Source organism: Helicoverpa zea, chromosome 9 (genome assembly GCF_022581195.2).
Source record: "Helicoverpa zea isolate HzStark_Cry1AcR chromosome 9, ilHelZeax1.1, whole genome shotgun sequence".
Lineage (NCBI taxonomy): Eukaryota > Metazoa > Arthropoda > Insecta > Lepidoptera > Noctuidae > Helicoverpa > Helicoverpa zea.
In genome coordinates this window covers 4523020-4543808 of record NC_061460.1, presented here as the reverse complement: position 1 = coordinate 4543808, position 20789 = coordinate 4523020, and the positions used below count along the sequence as shown (strand labels likewise).

The following is a 20789-nucleotide window of genomic DNA, read 5'->3' as shown; positions in this document are numbered from 1 at the left end:
CGGTAATCTGGAAAATCTACAGACTCGATGAATTTGTTTGTTTGAGCACACTAATCTGATCAGACTTGAAAAATGAAAAGTTATTACCTACAATTCCTTCCTAATTTTTATTTGGGCACATTAAGTTCTTAAGTACCAAGTGAAACCACTTCTAAAAATATTTGTAAAATCCTCAATATCTGAAATGTTCCTCTCTTCTCAATGCTCTTCACAGTTTGATTCCTGGATCAGACTGTTTTGGTAGGTAAGTAGGTACCTATTTTCTATGTGAGGTTTCTCAGTAGCCATGTTTCTGTAACTATTAGAACCTGCCCAAGATGGAAAGTAAAGCTAGATGATGATTTCTTATGACTAAAAATTTGTCTCATATAAATCTTGCATATTGTGATCTTGGTTCTAATGGTTCGATGTTTTCTTATTAATATAGGAAAGTTAGTAGGTACATATGTAGGTACTTAGTTAGGTAGATACCTAGAGTATCTACGTTCTATAGGGATGGTGGATGAATCTTGAGGCAGGTAGGCAGGAGTACATACGTAAATAACCTACAAGGAGATGTCAGGTAGAGAATTTAATAACCAAAAGACCTATTTAGGAATGTCTGCACACCCACAATAAATGTGTTAAATACATATTACATCGGATAAAACATTATAGTCTGATGATTTTCCCGCCTACTTCTTGTCATAGTAATTACAGAAAGAGGTTTAATGCTCTATGCTTTCCGTCATAGAGCACACCTCCACTTTCCGCAGGTGACGCACGAGGGGATTTTTTGGAGCAAATGTCCCCTTTATTTGATTTGCTACCAAACACCCCCAGTTATTGATCTTAATCTTCAACTTTGGGGGATGACTAATACATTAGGGATGCGATGACTAACCAAAACTTTATGTAAGTAGTAAAAAAAAACAATTTAGACCTTTTCAAAAGTAACGCGTTACATTCGGGGACCTTATAAACTATTCTTTTTCATTACAAAATAAATAAGTACTACGTGAATGCGTGCTTAGCTAAAAGTATGGGTTAGTATCAAAGGTAGGTACCCAAACCACGAGGTACCCGTGAACTATTTTGAACGGGTTCCTCTAAAACGGGTACCTCGAAGATCGAGTAGCTCCAGCACAAACCCAAAATTATTGTAGACATTGTTTAATTTGAGACAATGTCTAAAGTGTGTTTAACTCTAACCATTGCCTAAAATAGGTATAATTTGCAACACTGAAGTCTGAAAACAAGAAAGTAAACAACATTAATTTCCAATGCATGAATAATAAGTAGGTAAGTACCTAATTATGAATGTACTTACAATTAGGAATTACATACTCAATCATTTTTGCTTCCGGAAAATCGAAAATAGCTTTTCACGCCGCTTGAGCCGCACGCGCATGTACCTACCTAGATATTTCTCTATGCACCTAACTACTATGAATATCTTGAACTTTCACACAAGTACTAAGTTGTTGGTTACCCACTAACAAATTATAGGAAGGAAAAAATATAAACAGGCGTTAGTTACGCGACCTACTTTCCAAACACGCAAAATTTTCTTCTTTGCGGTTTCCGGAATCTCTATCCAGAAATATCTGCATTATAAACTACTATAGGTAAGATTAAATTAGGGCGAATAATATTATTTCTTTTGAATCTCACCCTTCGCACAATCACATTTATTTAAAGTATGTTTGTAACGTGTTAGAAGTTAGATACTTAAGAGGACGCATTGGAAATTTTGGCGCCAATGATCTCAATTTTTCTCAGTAAATACAAAACGGATCAAAATACAACTTGGTTACCTGAAAGTTCAGTTCATGATAAAAACCTTATTTTGTTAGACTTCAAAACATGATTAGGTAACTTTTATAACAGAGAAAAATATATCAAACATACCTCTTTTTAAAAAGAGATTCCCATATTATGGGCAAACGGGACCGATTTAAGCCTCTTAACTTTTTTCGTAGTTGAGTATATACATACTCTTTAAAATTGTAGAAGGAATTTTTATCAAATTATCATTTCTAAATAATAAAATTACAAAACATTTTGTCGCTTACGACTTTTAGTTATAAGCTAGCGCGCGTATTGTTATCCCCCCGCTCAGACGCTCCGTCCCCTCTTGGCCCCTTAGGTGCGCGTGCCGGTTATGGAATTATTGTTTACCAATTCGTCGCCTTAACTCTTTTTCTTATATTCTTTACAAAACCTTACACACTTGCCCACGTCGAATGATCCGATTCAGAAGATCCTCAGAAATTCTAAAAGCACTGGGTATGGGTACATAAAGGGTGTAAAGGAAATGATGATAAGGTAAATATCGCATTTTGTCTTATATTAATGGCATTATAAGTATCTATGTATTATTATTTTATTACAGCTCTCCTAATACCACGCCGAAGAACTATCTTAAAATCGTGAGAGAAATCTAGAGCATCGTGAGACGATCAACATGCTTGTAACAAAAACATGTTTACTTAATGTATTTACCATATTATTATTTCTATCTAAACAATACATTTCAGTTCAACCATGTAAAACAAAAATATGTGATAGGCGATTAAAACAATTTTAGCATAGAAATAAAACTACAACGTTATTATCCGACTGCCATGAAGGGTTATTAAATACCTTATTATATTACTAATAATGAACGTAGATTTTCTGAACGCATTGTTCATTGTTACAATCTGATTATGTTGCCAGAACTGCGAGACTCATATTTGGTGATAACGCCATCTATCGAAAAGTATTTGCTAGTAGAAATAATACTGAATTAAATATTATATTTTCATAAATTTAATCGCATTTCTGCAGTTTTTGAGTAATCCTAATGCTGAGATAGTACTGGTATCGATGAAGTGGGCGAAACTATTAAGATATGCCGCATTTCTTTGTTTCAAAATAATTTCCCGCATTCGTTAATTACTTTATGCTTACGTTGGCACCACTGTGACCGTGACAAAACTTTCGTTCGTTCGTTGATGTGCAAGATGGAAATGTGTGTTTCGTCGCAAACTTTTATTTTAAATTGATCAAAAGTATATTTAATTGATTTCACTGGTGATTGACAATTTGTTTTTTCCTATTCTATAACGAGATAAATGTTTTAAACAAACAAATCTAGCATAAGAGACCGTCGAACAAAATGTTTTTGTGTGCTAAGTTTCATAATGGCGGCCCGTCGCGTCCCCCGCGCCTCCATTTCGATGACAGTCAAATTATGACAATGCCGATACGTAAAGTTTAGAAAATGTTGTGTATTTGTAAATAATTTAGTGAAAGTTTAATAATTACGGTTAGAAAAGGACTAAATATGAATCAAGAACACCACAATATGAACACGGGTGGTGGCCAGCCTCCGGGAAGTTCTGAGGTGCGAGTGGTTTGATAGTTTTTATCGTTGTTTTTTTTTCTAGTTGGGATACTAATTGTGCTTAATTGCAGTCACAGGCACAAAGAGTTCAGGCGTCACAGCAGCAACAGCAAAATAACTTGCCTGCCACGACATCCGCCACTGATTTACGAGTGAACTCAGCTGCAGTGAACGTCGCTTTGTCTAGTGTCGCGAAATATTGGGTGTTTACAAATTTATTCCCCGGACCTATCCCGCAAGTGTCTGTGTATGGATTACCAGCCGGTGCCAGGATTGAAAATGGGAAACCTGTCCAAGTAAGAATTGTGTTATATATTAAAAATAATGTGAACATCTAAACTGAACAAAAAATGCTGCTGGTTAGGTGACTGCTAAAGGTCATAGTGTCGTCATGGGATCATTGCATGAGAATATAGTACAAAAAATGCCAGTACCTTATTGAAAGGCTGAGCATATCTGTCTGGCAAAGCTAATTTATGCAAATTGTCTTGTTGACTTAGTTGAATCACTATTTATTTTGGCCTCCTACAAGTTCTGTATGGCTTGGAATAATGGTTATAGTTGCTGTGACTACCTATGTATAGCACCATTAATATTTTTTAAATATATAATACATATATTTATGTAAAATAATAATGAAAACTGTTACCTACACATTAAGGCTAGATTGTTGTGTCCATATAAACAGCTCCAGTTTTTTTTAATGTTAGTGAGAAAAGATTATCAGTAGATTGCAAATTAGTATCAGTGTTTAATTTGTTTATAAAATCTTGCATTGTTACTTTATCTTGAAATCAGTCAGGTATAAACTTACTTCATTATTCTGCCTCAAAGTATAACATGTAATTACAAACAAATTATTGACTTCTATTGTTTTTTAATCAAACTACTTGGTTCCATATACATGTTGAAAATTCATTGAGAAAAATTACTGTTACTAGAAAGATATATCATTAAAAGTAAAGAACATAATAAATATATTTCCTTAAAGATACTTATTGCATGGGAAATGCTGAATAACTAATCTACTGTAAACACTTACTAAATCTAAGGTATTTTCAGGATCTTGGTCAAGCTCATGCAAGTATATTGAATGGAGATCCAAATATTATTCTGGGCCACCATGCCGGCCAGTCACAAGTCACAGTATCTGCCCCCGGTGGCCAGCAGATACCTGTGTCACAAATCATTGCCACACAATCTGGACAGACCCATGGTAAGTAATATCTAACTACTTAAATATCACCCATTAAATATTTCGCTCTCAAATGAACAACAATGTAGCATGAAAATTCAACTCATTCATGTAGGAAGTTAACTCCCATCTCTGTTTGTAATATGACCTTCATTTGGAAATGTGACATTACAATTGATAAGTTTTTGCTGTTATCTAAACAGATAAAGCTGAATAATAACAAAGGATGACTATGGTTTGCAATTAAAAATGCTTTTAATTAACTTTATCTTTATATCATCCTCAGTTCTTATTATCTTTGAATTCACAGCTGATTTGACCTAATTGATGATTATATTTTATCTTTTAAATTGCATACAATTTCACATGTGTACATAATTTCTGTATTCTAGGTATAATTTGTTACCAGAACTAGTAATCACAGTACATATTTTCCTGTACAATATCAGTACTTGACATAAAACACAAATTGTTGATTTACATTGGTACATTTACCAAAAATATGAATTGTTCACAGAAGCACTTGTGGCCCATAGTCAGCAAGCCGAGCTTGCAGCGGCCCAGGGCTCCGGCAACAACGCTCAAGTGTCAGTTAGTGCTGGCCAGGCCACTCATCAGCAGGTACCCAATAACCGGGTCGAGTTTGTACAACACCATAACATTGATATGGTAAATCACGTGGTAACACTCCGTTTATTAGCGGGAATGCAAACCGTACATTGCTGTTGTGTAGTACATAGTTTTATAGTGTAGTTTGATTAGGATAAGGCTGTCATGACTCAAATATTAATTGTAAGTCCAATAGATGTACAAATCCAGCATGCTTTGGAGACAGATATTCATAGGTACTGTTTTGTCAAGGCTCAATTTGCATGATAAAGTACAAGGGTCAAATGATGTCATAATGGATATAAAAACAATGAAGCCTTCTTAAAACTTCTGGTATGTTGAGTCATCCAATTTTGTTATCTTTTCTTTCTAACTCCATAGTGTAGAAGAGTAGATCATTGTAATAAATGATAATCACTGTATTCTTCACTTGATTTAGATGCATGTTGTTTCTCAAGGGAATTCATTGTTGTGGCATGATAAACGAAATAATATAACAACAGTTTTGTTCATTTGATTCTTGAAAAGAGGTTTTTAGGAATAATTTTGGTAATGGCATATAATTAGAGTATAATAGTGGTATTATTTCTTTCCTTAATTGGTGTACTGCATTCTTTATATTCGAATAACAAGTGCAAGTGTTGGACAAGTCATATGGTATTCTAACTGAACTTAATTTTCTACAGGGCCACCATTCACAACAACACATAATGCAGCAGCAACTGATGGCTACGGCCAGGCCTGAACACAGCAACCAACAGGTTTGTTCACCCACATACTAAATATACTATATCTGGCTAACCCAAACTCGCTTCCTTGTATAATACGCACATAATACTAAATATTCCTGTACTTCACGCTGCTTAAATTATCATCATCAGCAAGTCAGTGAGGTAAGTTTTATCAAGATTTTGTTCACACACATGCACATTGCTATAGCTAGAATATACCATAATTATGTTGCAGAATTTGTACATTTTAAGCTTTTTTTTTGTTATAATTCCTGTTCGGTTAGGTATGCTGATTATATTTATCTATTTCTATTGTATTATAATTTTGTTCCATGACAACACTAAAAACAAAACAATGTTCATTATATTTACTTTAATTAGCATTCTTTGGAATAGTGTTACTTTGTATCAAAACAAGTTATAAAAATAGATCAAAACTCACATCAATTGTGTAAAGAAACTATGTAATGTACGTATTTACTTCAATCGTAATAGATTTAAATTCCGAAATACAAAAATTGATTAAAAATGTATTTATATATTATCAATGATTATAAGATCAATGGAAAGCAAAAATTAAATTGATCAAAGTTTCTTTTAGACCAATTGAATTTTTGCTACAACAAAAAAACTTTGGGGTGATTACACAAAATTGCCATATCTTTACAAAATGATCTCTATTCCACTATGAATATAGTGCATTTTGTATGAGGCAAACAACACTTACTTTAACAAAATTTAATTCAAATACAGCCTTTAAAACCACAATACTTTCTCTAACAGATTCAACTAACGGTTAGCGAAGACGGCATAGTGACGGTGGTCGAACCAGCAGGAACCAAGATGGTGGACAAGGAAGAATTGCATGAAGCCATCAAGATGCCAAACGATCATACACTGACAGTGCACCAGCTTCAACAAATAGTGGGACAACAGGTATACTTGCTGTAATGTTGATTCTCATTGATGTTATGGTACGTTCACACGCGCGCGTTCAAATCGACATTCAACGGGCACAGTCACGTTCACGAGCGTGTAAACGGTACGCCCGAGCCCGTGAACGCGCCCGTGCCCGTGAATGCCGCGAACCGGGCGAGTGTCGGTTTTTTGGCAAAGTTCAAAGGATGAATGTGCGGGCGCCCGGCGACTGTTTACACGCGCGCGGGCAGTCAGTCTCTCCTGCGCTTTCGTGACGATTAAACGTTCTAAGAAAGTCGCTACGATCGGAGATTACAACATGGCGGAATTGTTAACGTCGTTCATCATTTTGATTCTTTTTCCAACAAAAATAAGTTAAGCCAAAGGCTTATGACAGCAACAACACCGAGATCCTCGCTGCTCGCCATTCTTGCACTGACTGACACGACGGCGCGCGTGTGAACAGCTTGAATGTCCGCCTGCCCGCGACGGGCTGCACGCCGCGCTGCCCGCCAGGCAGCCCGCCGGGCTGCGCGGCGCGCGTCTGAACGTAGCATTACATTTTGTAATAGATATGTAAATTTTCTGTCTCAGCATATGTTATGTTCATTATGTTCATTCCGACTACCATACCACATCAAATTATCTTAAGTAGGTACCTACAGTTGTCGCAAAACTCGACGCTAGTCCGCAAGTAAATTCCGAGCACAAGAACATGCATGTGGCCCATACTCTTTCGCCAACCGCTTCTGCGCAGTGTTCCGTGACGAGAAAGAGTTCTATACAAACAACTAAAACAATAAAAACTCATTTCTCTCTCACCTCCTTTGTTCACCAGGTAATAGACAGCGTAGTTCGCATAGAACAAGCGACGGGTGAGCCGGCGAATATTCTAGTGACCCACAACCCTGACGGCACTACGTCTATAGAAGCTAGTGCAGCCGACCCTCTCATTGTGAAGGATGAGAATAAAGCAAACAAGATTGAAACCGCACAGTTCGCGATACCTGCTGAAATAAAGGATATTAAGGGGATAGATTTAAAGGTAAACAGATTTATTGTGTTTTTTTTTTACATTTATTTCTAGCACTTGTATCCAATATGAAATTGATGATTATTCTTACTCTCATAGTCCATTGGTACAGCAATCCGAATCTAACATAATTACATTGGCAGTCGATAGATATTGCATATAAAGGACGCCGGAAGACGCTGGATGCAGATTGCTTCCAACCAGTATTTGTGGATATCTAAGGGGGAGGCCTATATTCAGCAGTGGACGTCCTATGGCTGAGATGATGATGATGAAATATTGCATATTAATCCTTGGAAAGAGATTATGGCACTAGATATAATTCCTCCTAAAGTTAAATGGGATTACCTTAATTCCAATAATTACATAGTTTCTTTATTTCTAACACAACAGAGTGTAGGCGCCATGGGAATGGAAGGTGCAGTAGTGAAGATATCAGCCGGGGCTTCCGAACACGATCTCCATGCGATGTACAAAGTTAACGTAGAGGATCTCTCACAGTTGCTAGCCTACCATGAAGTCTTTGGGAAACTTAATTCGGAAGGCCAGCAACAACAAGCAAAGGTATATTTTTACGTTACATTATTGAACTAATATAGTAAACACACCTTAATTATTCAAAAACGTCGATGTTTTTGTGTAGACCTTATTTTTAAAGTTTGCTACCTGTTTCCCTGATTTGTTATTGAATCAATGTTGTCTGTGATGTTCCGCTCGGTTTTTCCGCGTGTAACAAAACCAAGCGTAAACACGCGGTTTTTATTTTACCGAGAGTTGTCAATTGTTTGTTTTCACCATCGTTCCTCGTACGAACTGCGCGTGTAGTTAGTAGAAAAACCGAGCAGAAAATCCGCTAGTGTGAAAGGGCTGTTAAAGTAATACAAAACTATACTTTAAACTTAAAGTATACATTTTACTACACATGAAAAAAATGCGTTTCTAGGTTATTAACGAAGTGGAAGTCGAAGTCGAAGCCGGCACCAGCGCAGCTATGTCAGAAGCGGAGTCCTCGCCCGGCCACCACTCGTGCGATATCTGCGGGAAAATATTCCAGTTCCGATACCAACTTATCGTTCATAGGTATTGTGTAACATAAGCAATAGGCATGACGGGCTTAGATAGACTAATTAGTCCGTATTTTAGATTAATGGTCACGTTAAAGCGCATTTAATTTAAGTACCGTGAAAAGATCTTACCTATAAAAAACTTTTTTACAAAAAAATTAAACCGACTTCCCAAAACACTAAAAAGCAAAAAAAAACTATTTTTAGGTGCATCGGCCTAGAAGTCGGTGTCTAATGGATGTTACTAAGTTAATTTTGCCACCGACTTCTAGGCCGATGCACCTAAAAATAGTTTTTTTTTTGCTTTTTAGTGTTTTGGGAAGTCGGTTTAATTTTTTTGTAAAAAAGTTTTTTATTTAAAGCTTTTCAGTGATACGAATAGTTGTCACTATCCATACAAGTGAGAAGTTCTCATCAATACAAAGAATATAAGTCCAAATACGAGGTATTTTACATATTCAGTTGTCGAGTTCCCTCGACTTACTTTCTCTGGTCTCCATCATCAGGTCAGCTCCAAACCTTCACTGTTGCAAAGGTCTTGTCAATACAAATAATTTAAGCCCAAACACGAGGTAGTTTACATATTCAGTTGTCGAGTTCCCTCGACCTCCTCTGGTCTCCATCATCAGGTCAGCTCCAAACCTTCACTGTTGAATAGTGCTATCAGGCATACACCTGACTGTCAAGTTTTTACCCTATTATGCCTACAACTTTCGAAAGTTGCCCTCGATTTCTCAGGGTTCCCATCATCAGATCCTGACCTGATGTCTATGGGACCACCTCGGGAGTATATCCTATCAAACAAAAAAAGAATCATCAAAATCGATTAATAACTGGCGGAGTAATCGCGTAACAAACATACAAAAAAAAAAAAAAAAAAAAAAAAAATACGGTCGAATTGAGAACCTCCTTTTTTGAAGTCGGTTAAAAAGTGATGATTTACAACATTTTTACGTTTATTTGTTGTTATTATATTGTGAGAAAAATGGAAAAATCTAGTTACTTTTTTCGTCGTCATGCCTATTTATACACGAGTAATTTCCTATGTTTACATATTTTAACATTGTAATTTCACGCAGGCGTTACCACGGTGAAAGTAAACCATTCACGTGTCAAGTTTGCGGTTCCGCATTTGCTAATCCTGTCGAATTATCGAGGCATGGGAAATGTCATCTTGGTAAGAAAACAACCTGATTTTTCTAAAGTCCGAATTTTCAATCGCTAATATGTTTGACAGCTTTTGTGTAGAAAATATATAATTATGATGATTGAAAAATTGGCCCTAAATAAAGTTGATTTATACGATGGTTCTCCTAGATATAATAATTGTTTTTTTATTTGATAGCTGGAGACCCGAACGAAAGACACGCGAAGAGGATGGCTACAGATAAGCCTTATGCCTGCACAACTTGCCACAAAACATTCTCCCGTAAAGAACATTTGGACAATCATGTTCGAAGTCACACTGGAGAAACTCCTTACAGGTAAATAAATAATGCAGAAATAGATTATTTATTTCTCAGGATCTCTTGCTTCATGTTGAAAAAATATTTTCGGTGTGGCTTGTTTAACCGGGGAGCAGGCTAGGTACGTTGGGACGCGGAAAACAGCTTGTAATAATTCATTTGAGTCAACGAAGCCACTTTATACTACAAATTCGACACTAGTTTAGCAGATGCAGCTAAACACGATAATAATGTTAACTGTTGTGATAATTTTCGCATGAGTGTGCCTGACAACTCACTGTACGTCATATTCGTGACTCACTGCCGTTCCCTATATGTATCTGTTGTTTTACTTCCTCAAATTCTCATTATAGTAAGGAAATCAACAGATAGGTGGATTGAGTATTAGGAATGGCAGTAAACTAAGCATGAAATTAACTTGGAATAAAGCTCTTTTAAAAGCGAAAAAAACAAATATAGGCATTCTTTACATTTAAGATTCATCCAAAATATATTAAACCTTATTGTAACGTACACAGGTGCGAATTTTGCGCGAAGACTTTCACCCGCAAAGAGCATATGGTGAACCATGTGAGGAAACATACGGGTGAAACTCCGCACAGATGTGATATATGCAAGAAAAGCTTTACAAGGAAAGAACACTTTATGAACCATGTTATGTGGCACACAGGTACGTTTAATTATCAAAATCTTGATAAATATTTTCCTAAAATATTGATTTTTCAAACTGATATGATTTTTGTTCTGACCTTCTAAATACTTTTATCAGTTGGCATGAATTTCTTAAGTCGAAATTGGTCGTCTTTGCGCCGTTTGAGAGCGATTTCAGACTGGCGTATTTTGCCGCGCATTTAGAGCTCGTTTAAAAGTCCTGAGCGGTTATAACCAGTTAGCTAGAAGTAGCTTTTAATTCATTTATGTGTAAAACTGAACTAAACCATTCAACTGGTATATAGTACGCAGTTATATGTTCTGTCAGTCTTTACAGAAAATAATTTCGTTTGTGGCTATTTTAATAATTTTCTATCTTTCTTTATGGCAAGATATAATATATGGCATGGCATCAGACCTTTTTAAAGTGTGGCTCCATTAACTTTCTAGCTAAAACTTCCATCTAAAATAAATACCTAAATACTGAAAAGGGTTAAAGATATTTTATCTAGACACACGGCAGTGTGTCCGCCAAGTTCGAGTTAAAATAATTACATAACTTTATTATTGTTCTGTTATGTGCCCTGTATGGCTTTATATCGAACACAGAGCGAGCCCAGATTCTACGATTCTTAATCACGTTGTAAAACAATACATATTTGAAACAAGGAATTTCGTCTTTCTTTGTTTTGAGTATGTATGTCGATGATAATATTCTGGAATGATAATATAATGTAATGTCTTCGGAATTTTTAGTTTGTAACATTTCTTTTCTTTGTACGGAATACCCAAGCCTGCACCAGTACCATGGGCGATCCTGGGGTGCAGAAAGTAGAATAATGATTGAATGATTCAACTATCTATCCAATACTTTTGTGTAACTTTGTAACTAATTGAAATTAACAAAACAATCTCCCTCGAATTCCACCAGTAATCTAAGCTTGTTACTAACATTAATATGGGGAGATTACAATTCATTTCAAAGTAAAGAGACAAACTAAATGTTTCGAGCAATATAGTTGCATCATTGAATGTTAACGTTTTATTTTCTGCTCCACCCAAATAGGTGAAACGCCGCACCATTGTACAATTTGCGGCAAGAAGTATACTAGGAAGGAGCATTTAGTGAACCATATGCGATCTCACACAAACGATACGCCCTTCCGATGTGAACTGTGCGGCAAGTCTTTTACAAGAAAGGAGCACTTCACCAATCACATACTGTGGCATACGGGTTAGTATCGTTTTCCCATCAGATACAGTAAAACAGGTATCTACTGCTCACACGAAACTGATACGTCACCTATGTTGCTGACTGTACGGCCCTGTGGAACGGTTCTGGTGTTAGGCTTGGTATTACCTGATGTGCATTTATCTTAACTTTCATACATATTTGTGTGACTAATACGATTTTTTTTAATTCCGTATATGTCGGAAACTCAGCGTGTTTTTGTGTGTCATCTACTAAAACATATTTTTTCAATAATGACATTACAATAGTCAACATATTTAACTCACAGCTCGTTCACATATTCGATTCCTAAACCATAAGTTGAAGATATGCAAGCATGACTTGATTCTTTCCTTCTTAATAACACCCTTTAATTAAAATACTTTTAAATTCCAGGAGAAACTCCACACCGCTGCGACTTTTGTTCGAAGACGTTTACTCGTAAAGAGCACCTGTTGAACCACGTTCGTCAGCATACGGGCGAATCCCCTCACCGTTGTAACTTCTGCAGCAAATCCTTCACGCGCCGAGAGCATCTCGTCAATCACGTGCGACAACATACAGGAGAAACGCCCTTCCAGTGCGGATACTGTCCTAAAGCGTTTACAAGGAAGGACCACCTCGGTAATAGGTTTTGTTTGTTTCGACTAACATGGTGGTGGTGGTAATATGACTAAACCCTTTGAATGCCTGAATTCTGGACTGAAATATACCTTGTAGACTAAATGTTAGCTTCAACATACACAGATGTTATATAGAAGAATGATTAGATTGTTTGCCATAAATAAAGCTCCGAAACTACCTGAAAAATTCTCATTAGTAGGGAAGCTACATTATTCCCGAGTAACATAGGCTATATTTCATCCGGGTACAGGCAGTAGTCCCCACGGGACGCGATTGAAACCGCCGCTAGTAATTTATTTAAAAGTAAAACCTTAAAGATGGGTACTCACAATTTGGCAATAAAATTGCTTGAAAATTATGTCTATACTTCTAAGCTAGGCTTCCCTACAACATTGTACTTATATTTCAGTGAACCACGTACGTCAACACACTGGCGAATCTCCGCATAAGTGCTCGTTTTGCACAAAATCGTTCACCCGCAAGGAACACTTGACGAACCATGTGCGACAACACACGGGCGAGTCGCCGCACCGCTGTACTTACTGCGCCAAGTCTTTCACTAGGAAAGAACATCTTACCAACCATATCAGGTACGATTTATGTTCTTGTGCTCATGTCGATGTTGTACTTTGTGTCAAGAGTCACGTCATTTAACTATACGCTTTGGGTTATGGTCGAATGTACGTCAAACAGACTCTTATGTAGTTAGAATAAAATTGTTGTGAGGACATCTGCTTTTATTGTTATTGTTTTTAAGTTATACGTGTACTCTCGGCGCAAAGTACTATAAATGTTATTATTATACTATTTTCATATTATATATGCCAATTTCTGTGGATTTTGTTTTATCTAAATATTATTTCGTAGTTAACATACAATGCTGTGCTACAGTCTACTGGCCATGTTGCCACAGTAAGCAGTACTATAGACCGTCTGTTGTAGATTAATTACCCCCACCCGCCGTAGACGCATGTCTCTTTAATTTAGTCGCATGAATCTTCTTTCTTTTTTTATTACCTACTCTTTAAAAGGTAAGGAGATTAATATTTGATACATAAAATCTGTGGAACGAACCTTACGAGTCACTATTTGGCGACTAAACAATCTCAGACGGCAATTGTGTGAGGTTTCCCTCGCAGAATGTAGCACAGCATTGTGCATTCCGATTGGGTTGTACAGGATAATGTTGTCGTATCCGATCCCTCCCTCTTGCGACGGTAGCACTGATTGGCATGTTGTTAATGTTGGAATCGGAATGTACTTTGTTGCGCAGACAGCACACGGGAGAAACGCCACACAAGTGCACGTTCTGTCCGCGAGCCTTCGCGCGCAAGGAGCATCTCAACAACCACATCCGCCAGCACACCGGCGTCACGCCGCATGCCTGCTCCTACTGCAGCAAGAGCTTCACCAGGAAAGAGCATCTCGTCAACCACACACGGTACGTATTGCCGGCCCTTCCAACCAGGGAACCGAGTAATCTGCGAGAAGAGCATCCTCACTTCACCTCTTCAGTGCTTCCATCGTGACGTTTCATCGCAAACCCGTCGTTAAAAAGTGCCGTAAGGCGACGTACTGTAACTGTAAATCCTAGAACGCTTGAACGAAGTCTGTCTGCAGTAATCCCGATTGGATTACATTATCGTACTTTTATTCAAGGCTAACAATAACAATGTTTCATATTATGATCATAGCCACACAAGAAAATATTTTAACATCATTATGTACTTGTAACAATAAGCCATCAATCACTCACATACATTGGTTCGGGGCGCTAATACTGTCGTTGTTTGCAGGCAACACACGGGCGAGACTCCGTTCAAGTGTACGTACTGTTCAAAGTCGTTCTCTCGTAAGGAGCATCTAACGAACCATGTACACCTGCACACCGGCGAGACGCCGCACAAGTGTCCCTTCTGTACCAAGACCTTCTCTAGGAAAGAGCATCTCACCAACCATGTCAGGTACGGCCTTTTTTTAACTGTCTTTGAGAATGATTGTCGACTGTTAAAAAAAAATATTTAAAGTTGTCTGTATAATGCACAGTAGAATCCCTTAGTAGCTTTCGTCAACGCACAGCATTGAATGTCGAATATATTTTTGTTTATTTTTATAATAATTTAAATTAGAAATGTCAACGTATTGCACTAAAATGTATGCTATATTGTTAACGATTAGAATTCACACGGGCGAGTCCCCACACCGCTGCGACTTCTGCCAGAAGACGTTCACGCGTAAGGAACACTTGACGAACCACTTGAAGCAGCACACGGGAGACACGGCGCATGTCTGCAAGGTCTGCTCCAAGCACTTCACCAGGAAAGAACATCTTGTTACGCATATGAGGTAAGATAATAAGTCTTCCTTATTTCAACTGTTAATATTCAAGTAAGATATTAAGCCGATCTTATTTATACCTATAAGTTTTGCTCAAGTAAATAGCTTACCTCACATAATTAACTTTACAAATGTGAAACCCCTTCGTAAGCCGCTTAAAGTAATTTGAACTTCTAACAAGTTACGGAAGTTACTTAATTTTTAAACAACTTACAAGTGTAATGTTGGGGGATTACTTTAGCAAATTGAGCAAAAAATCTTATAAAAACATAACCTTTTAGTACATTTCCACTAAAACTAAGTTGTGGTTTACCACATCCACCCACATAAATCAGTTTATTTAAAAAAAAGTCTAACATAGGTATAAAACCTTTACCAGGTCACACAGTTGTGGTGAGCGTCCATACAGTTGCGGCGAGTGCGGCAAGTCTTTCCCGTTGAAGGGCAACCTCTTATTCCACGAACGATCACACAACAAGAACAATGCAAATGCAAACAAGCCTTATCGATGTGAAATTTGCTCTAAGGAGTTCCTCTGTAAAGGTATGTTAAATCTGACTTGGTTTTGTGACTTATATCTTTGCCTCATATTCATATCACCTATATCCTTTTCCAAACTATGTTGGGATCGGATTTTTGTCTGAACCGATACCAACTGCCTATCTGACCTCCTCTAGTTAACACCAAGGGCGGATCCAGCTTCGGCGCCAGGGGGGGGTCACACAGTCGTGGTCAAGTCACAAAAAATATTATATTGTAGCGTATACTTCTTTTAATATTAAACGTAGTAGTATAAATACAATAAGCGCGATAGTAGCGAGTTCGAAATTTTTCGAATGTTGAGAAAAGTGTTTTCATGTAGAAAATGGCCCGAGCACAGTGAGCGCAATTTCTCGTATATATACTAAACACATGTGCCAAACAAAAAAGCGCGAGCGAAGCGAGCGCGAAAATTTTTGTTCAGGTCGAGGACTAAGGTTAAAAAAGTGTTTTTATGTAGAAAATGGTCCGAGCTGAGCGAACGCGATTTCTTGGACATAATCAGAGACGCGAAATTGAAAAAAGCGCGAGCGACGCGCCCGCGAAAATTTTTTTTCAGTTCGAGAACTAAAAGTAGATGAAAACGCTTTCTTGCTGTATAACAAATATACAGCACAAATACAAGAAAGCGCGAGAATTTTTTCAGGACTAAACGTTTGAAAAGTATTGTGTACGCAGAAAAGGCCGCGTACGTTTTTTATTGCAGCAACAGTAAAACATTTTCTGTGAAAACTTCAATTGTCTTACTATTGGTAAGGGTTCATGAGATCAGGGCTGTCTCTAGCTCATGTAGCGCCTGGGTGCAATCATCACCCAAGCGCCACCTATGTATCTATTGAAAGATTTTGAGTAGTACATACTGATCGAAGTACTTTACAAGGAATATAAATAAGTAGGTAAAGGACTTAAAAAAATGTTTCCAAATCATTGTAGGCTCAAACTGTTGGCCAGATTTAAGTTATGAAAGTCGAGACTGGACAACGTAATTGTAAAAATTAGCGCGAGCGAAGCGAGCGCGCAAATTTTTTAATTTTGGGACACAAAAAGTTAAAGTAACAAGCAGTCGGAAGCGCAAACTGTTTTGTTTTTGAGGACTCCGTTAATATTTTTTTTTTTTGCTATATTTGACTTATGAAGTTATCGAGGCGAAGCATATATAATATTGCGCGAGCGAAGCGAGCGCGAAATTTTTTGAGCCTACGACACAAAAGTACCTGATTAAGCACACTGTAAAGCAACAATAGTCGCGAGCGCAGCGAGCGCGACTTTTTTAAATTATTTGTTTGAAGACTCACAAATCAGACTGGGAATTACGTACAAATAAAAAGGAACCGTGATTAGAGCGAGTGCCATTTGTGTTCGTTGATTCGGTGCGTCAATAAAAATAATAAACAATCAGAAATACAGTACAGACATAGTCATTTACTCGCGAGCGTAGCGAGCTAGAATTTTTTCGAAAGCGAAGGCGACTTTTTTGTCAGTATCATGATACAATGTGGAACTTCCTTATCGAACGGGTGTAATTTCTTCGAAATTTCCTGGTTGTGGGGCGTCCCGCGGCGCCCCTGAGATCGAGGCGCCCGGGTTATTCGCACACCCTGCACCATAGGTTAAGACGGCCCTGCATGAGATACAGCATGTTATGTAGACAACCCGGACAGCAGATTCTTAGTAACACGGTCCTGTTTCCTCCTTTTGGGTAGGTACGGATAAAGAGTAAATAAAGAATAGAGAGTGAGCGTTGCGAGCACGAATTCTTCAGCAAAACTACTCTACCTGTAACTATGTAGGTATCTACCTATTCACTCGGAATAAAAATTATCTTATACTTATAACAAAAACATAAAACATCGTGTTTAACCATTTCAATTATTGGTCCTCTTAGGTCCTGAACCTGGCCCAGGGGGGGGGTCATGACCTTGTGACCTACCCCCTGGATCCGCCGTTGGTTAACACTATGTCCCTTGGTACAAATGGCGCTCAGACTTGCTGGCTTCTGATTACCCGTAACTACTGGCTAATATGGACAAAATGATAGCCGGGACCCACAATTTTACGCCAAAATATATCGTTTTTCTATATGAAACGTTTAAACGCAGGTCATTTGGTATCACATCGGCGGACACATGCTGATTGGACGGACAACGCTCCGGCTAGTGAAACTCCGGCTGACACAGAAGAGTGCTCCGACGCCACTAAGTGTATCAAAGTTGAACCTGATAGGACAGAAAGGAAACATGAAGTTAGGTGTGTATGAATTCACTTATAAAAAAAAGCTAAAAAGTCGCATTTTGATTATCAAGAGTTAGGTTCAATTTTCATTACAGTGTTGATAGAATGATTCGTGTTGTTCCACAGGACTAGTGTAGAAACGAGACCGGCTGAGAACAATGTCGCACAAACGCAACAAAACACTGCTACTGTGATGATAACCAATAATCAAGTGAGTTTTACGCATATTCCTGTATTACCAAAGTGATTTTATTAATTCTAAAATAAAGGAGTCTTATCACTTGTAACACTTAATGTTACTTATTTGATGAAATACTCTTTATTGCAAGGGACGAACATCGTAACTACAGTACTCATGGGCCATAGAGTATTTTTATAGCTCGAGGATTCAGCTGACTAATCTCTCAGAAGCATAAAAGAGGTTAGTATAGAACTTTTTCTAAATGTGTCTATGTCGTTTGCAGCAAGTCCGCGCGGCCAGCGTGGGCACGGTGGGCGCGGGCGGCGCCTTCAGCCTGCCCGCGCAGCACCACGCCGCCGCCGGCCTCGCGCACCACCCCGTCACCGTCAACTACTAGCACGCCGCCCTCGCACTGCCCGCGCTCGACGCGCCGCACTGCCTCGCACACGTAGCGCGGCCGGCGCCCGTCCCCAGCCACAGCTCACGTTAAACTGTACCAACAAAACACTACGCCGCATGCCAAACCCAGCAGGCCGATTTCAAAAGGGTAAAATAAAAGCCGAGCATATGCGTATGAATCTGTCCGCTGAATCTGCTTGACAACTTACCAGTCGCCTGCCTGGCACGTTTTTCATTCCGCCTGCATGAGTATGATTAGGTAATGGTATTTGACGTGTACTGTACAAAGGACAGTGAGAGCCCCAACTTCGAGTGTCAAATGAACTTGTTGACGACTTCCAAATTGACATTACGTGATATTGAGTTTGGTTGATTTTTAACCGCAACTGTGTAGTTATTTTGGTGCATAATCATTAGCCATTATAACGTCTATAGTGATAAGAGAGACTTTCAAATACAAAAGAGTTTAGACTTGAGTATTATATTTATGTCCAACGCAAAAACATATATATAGAAAATATATATTTTGTATATTATAGAACTAGAGCCATGTAAAAATAATGTTATGTTATATTCATACTTCACAGTTACTAATTATATATACAGCCATGTTTAAATAGATTTTGAAGTATTTTTGAATCCCACTTGTTATTTAAATCAATGTAGTGCAACATAGTATACTTATTTTAATGTTTTATTAAATTTTCATACTTAATCTTAGGCAAATACATTTTTCAGTCAATAATTTTAATATCACAACTGGTACGCATCTTAATTAATTTTAATTTGTTAGATTTTAGTGGTTACCAGATCCATATTTGATTTAATGGAAAGGCACATAATAGATACTAGCTTCCTTTGAATAATTATGCCTATTACGTCATGAGTTTTCAAAATCGTAATTAACTTACAAGTTATGAAAATAGTTACATTCCTATTTGATTGATCATACCAAAAGCTATGGAATATTATGTGCAGGAAACATACTTAACATACTCGTGATGTTCTATTCAGTTCATTACCTAAAGTAGCAGCTCTTAGTTACTTCCCCAGGTGGGGTTTTTATGCATCATGTGTAATAATGTTTATAAATAATTATTAAAGTTGGTTACTCGAATTACGAATCAGGGACCAGAGATCGAGGCGAGAGTATAAATTACAGTAAATGCTAACCCTCTTGCAGCTTCCCAAGTTTTTATATGCACTTTTGTTTATATGAACTGACTAATCATGATAACTTATTATTTTGCAGGCAATGATTTGCAATGGATATGGCCAATATGAAAATATTAAATGTGTCCAGCTTAGGTAATAATTATTCTTTGCCATGTTGTACAGTACAAGTGTGATAAATCTGTTATAACGTTTTTTTATAAGAATGTGTATAGAAGTAATATGGTGATTGTATCGCTTAGCTTAGTGCAACTACGGGCACGCGAAGTGGTGTTATAATCACTTCCGTGGTTATTGTAAACACGCCGCTTGTAATAAATATTATAATATAGCCTGTATTTACCTGTAAATAGTTAGCTCTAATTACATAGATGTATTTGGTAGCAAAGTTAAGACTAATAAATATCATTTATGTTAATATTTGGCTGGATTGATAACTGTTATCTTATGGAAAGCTGGGAATATACGATTCAGAATCGTATGTTGTAGAAAGAGTTTCATTATAAGGTGCGATGAATCATTGAGATAATTTATATCAACGCCAAAGAGTAACTTATCTTCAATGGTGCCACGCTAATTTATATTTTATAGGAAATTTAAATCCTTAGACACATTAGTATGTACTAAAATCTAAATTATGTTCAGTAATTTGATATGAATGAGATTAAAAAATGAAACTAATTTTGTCTTTTTTTGACGATTTCAATCTCTTGCCCACTTACGTTTCAGCCAAATCTGCTCTATGGTTTCAGCCCATGCATGAAGACGCAAAATAACATCGCCAAGTAGCATCGCCGAGAAAACATGCGCAACGACTTCGCGATTAGAATCGTCAGCCCTACTTTTTAATGTACTGAAATTATACATCTGCCTGCAGCAGCGTGGTGTTTGCATTGCACACCTGCGATGCTAACGCTACATATTTATACATTATATTCCTTGAATGCTTACGCAGGACCAATGCTTATTTATAGGAGGGTACTCTGTAATCCGCCATCGACTGTTATAGTAGGGGAGCCCACGAGGCTAAATGGG

General features: G+C 37.6%; 1 protein-coding gene across 6 annotated transcripts; it reads left to right on the top strand.

Annotated features, from left to right (window-relative positions):
• The first annotated feature begins 2960 nt into the window (after positions 1-2960).
• On the top strand, positions 2961-20435 carry LOC124633132 (zinc finger protein 271-like). 6 transcript variants are annotated; one of them, XM_047168235.1, is made up of 22 exons: positions 2961-3370; positions 3448-3666; positions 4433-4586; positions 5083-5234; positions 5861-5935; positions 6689-6841; positions 7662-7868; positions 8250-8420; positions 8800-8936; positions 10000-10097; positions 10266-10404; positions 10905-11056; positions 12104-12271; positions 12665-12892; positions 13302-13482; positions 14166-14333; positions 14689-14856; positions 15071-15238; positions 15609-15772; positions 17869-18016; positions 18128-18212; positions 18466-20435. In XM_047168235.1, exons 1-22 carry the CDS (start codon positions 3311-3313, stop codon positions 18577-18579), a joined length of 3309 nt encoding a protein of 1102 aa, XP_047024191.1. In that variant the 5' UTR covers positions 2961-3310; the 3' UTR covers positions 18580-20435. The 6 variants fall into 6 exon arrangements, with proteins under 6 accessions (XP_047024191.1, XP_047024192.1, XP_047024190.1 ...); XM_047168236.1 differs by having other exon boundaries at positions 3442-3666; positions 5083-5186; XM_047168234.1 differs by having other exon boundaries at positions 3442-3666.
• Positions 20436-20789: the final 354 nt, after the last annotated feature.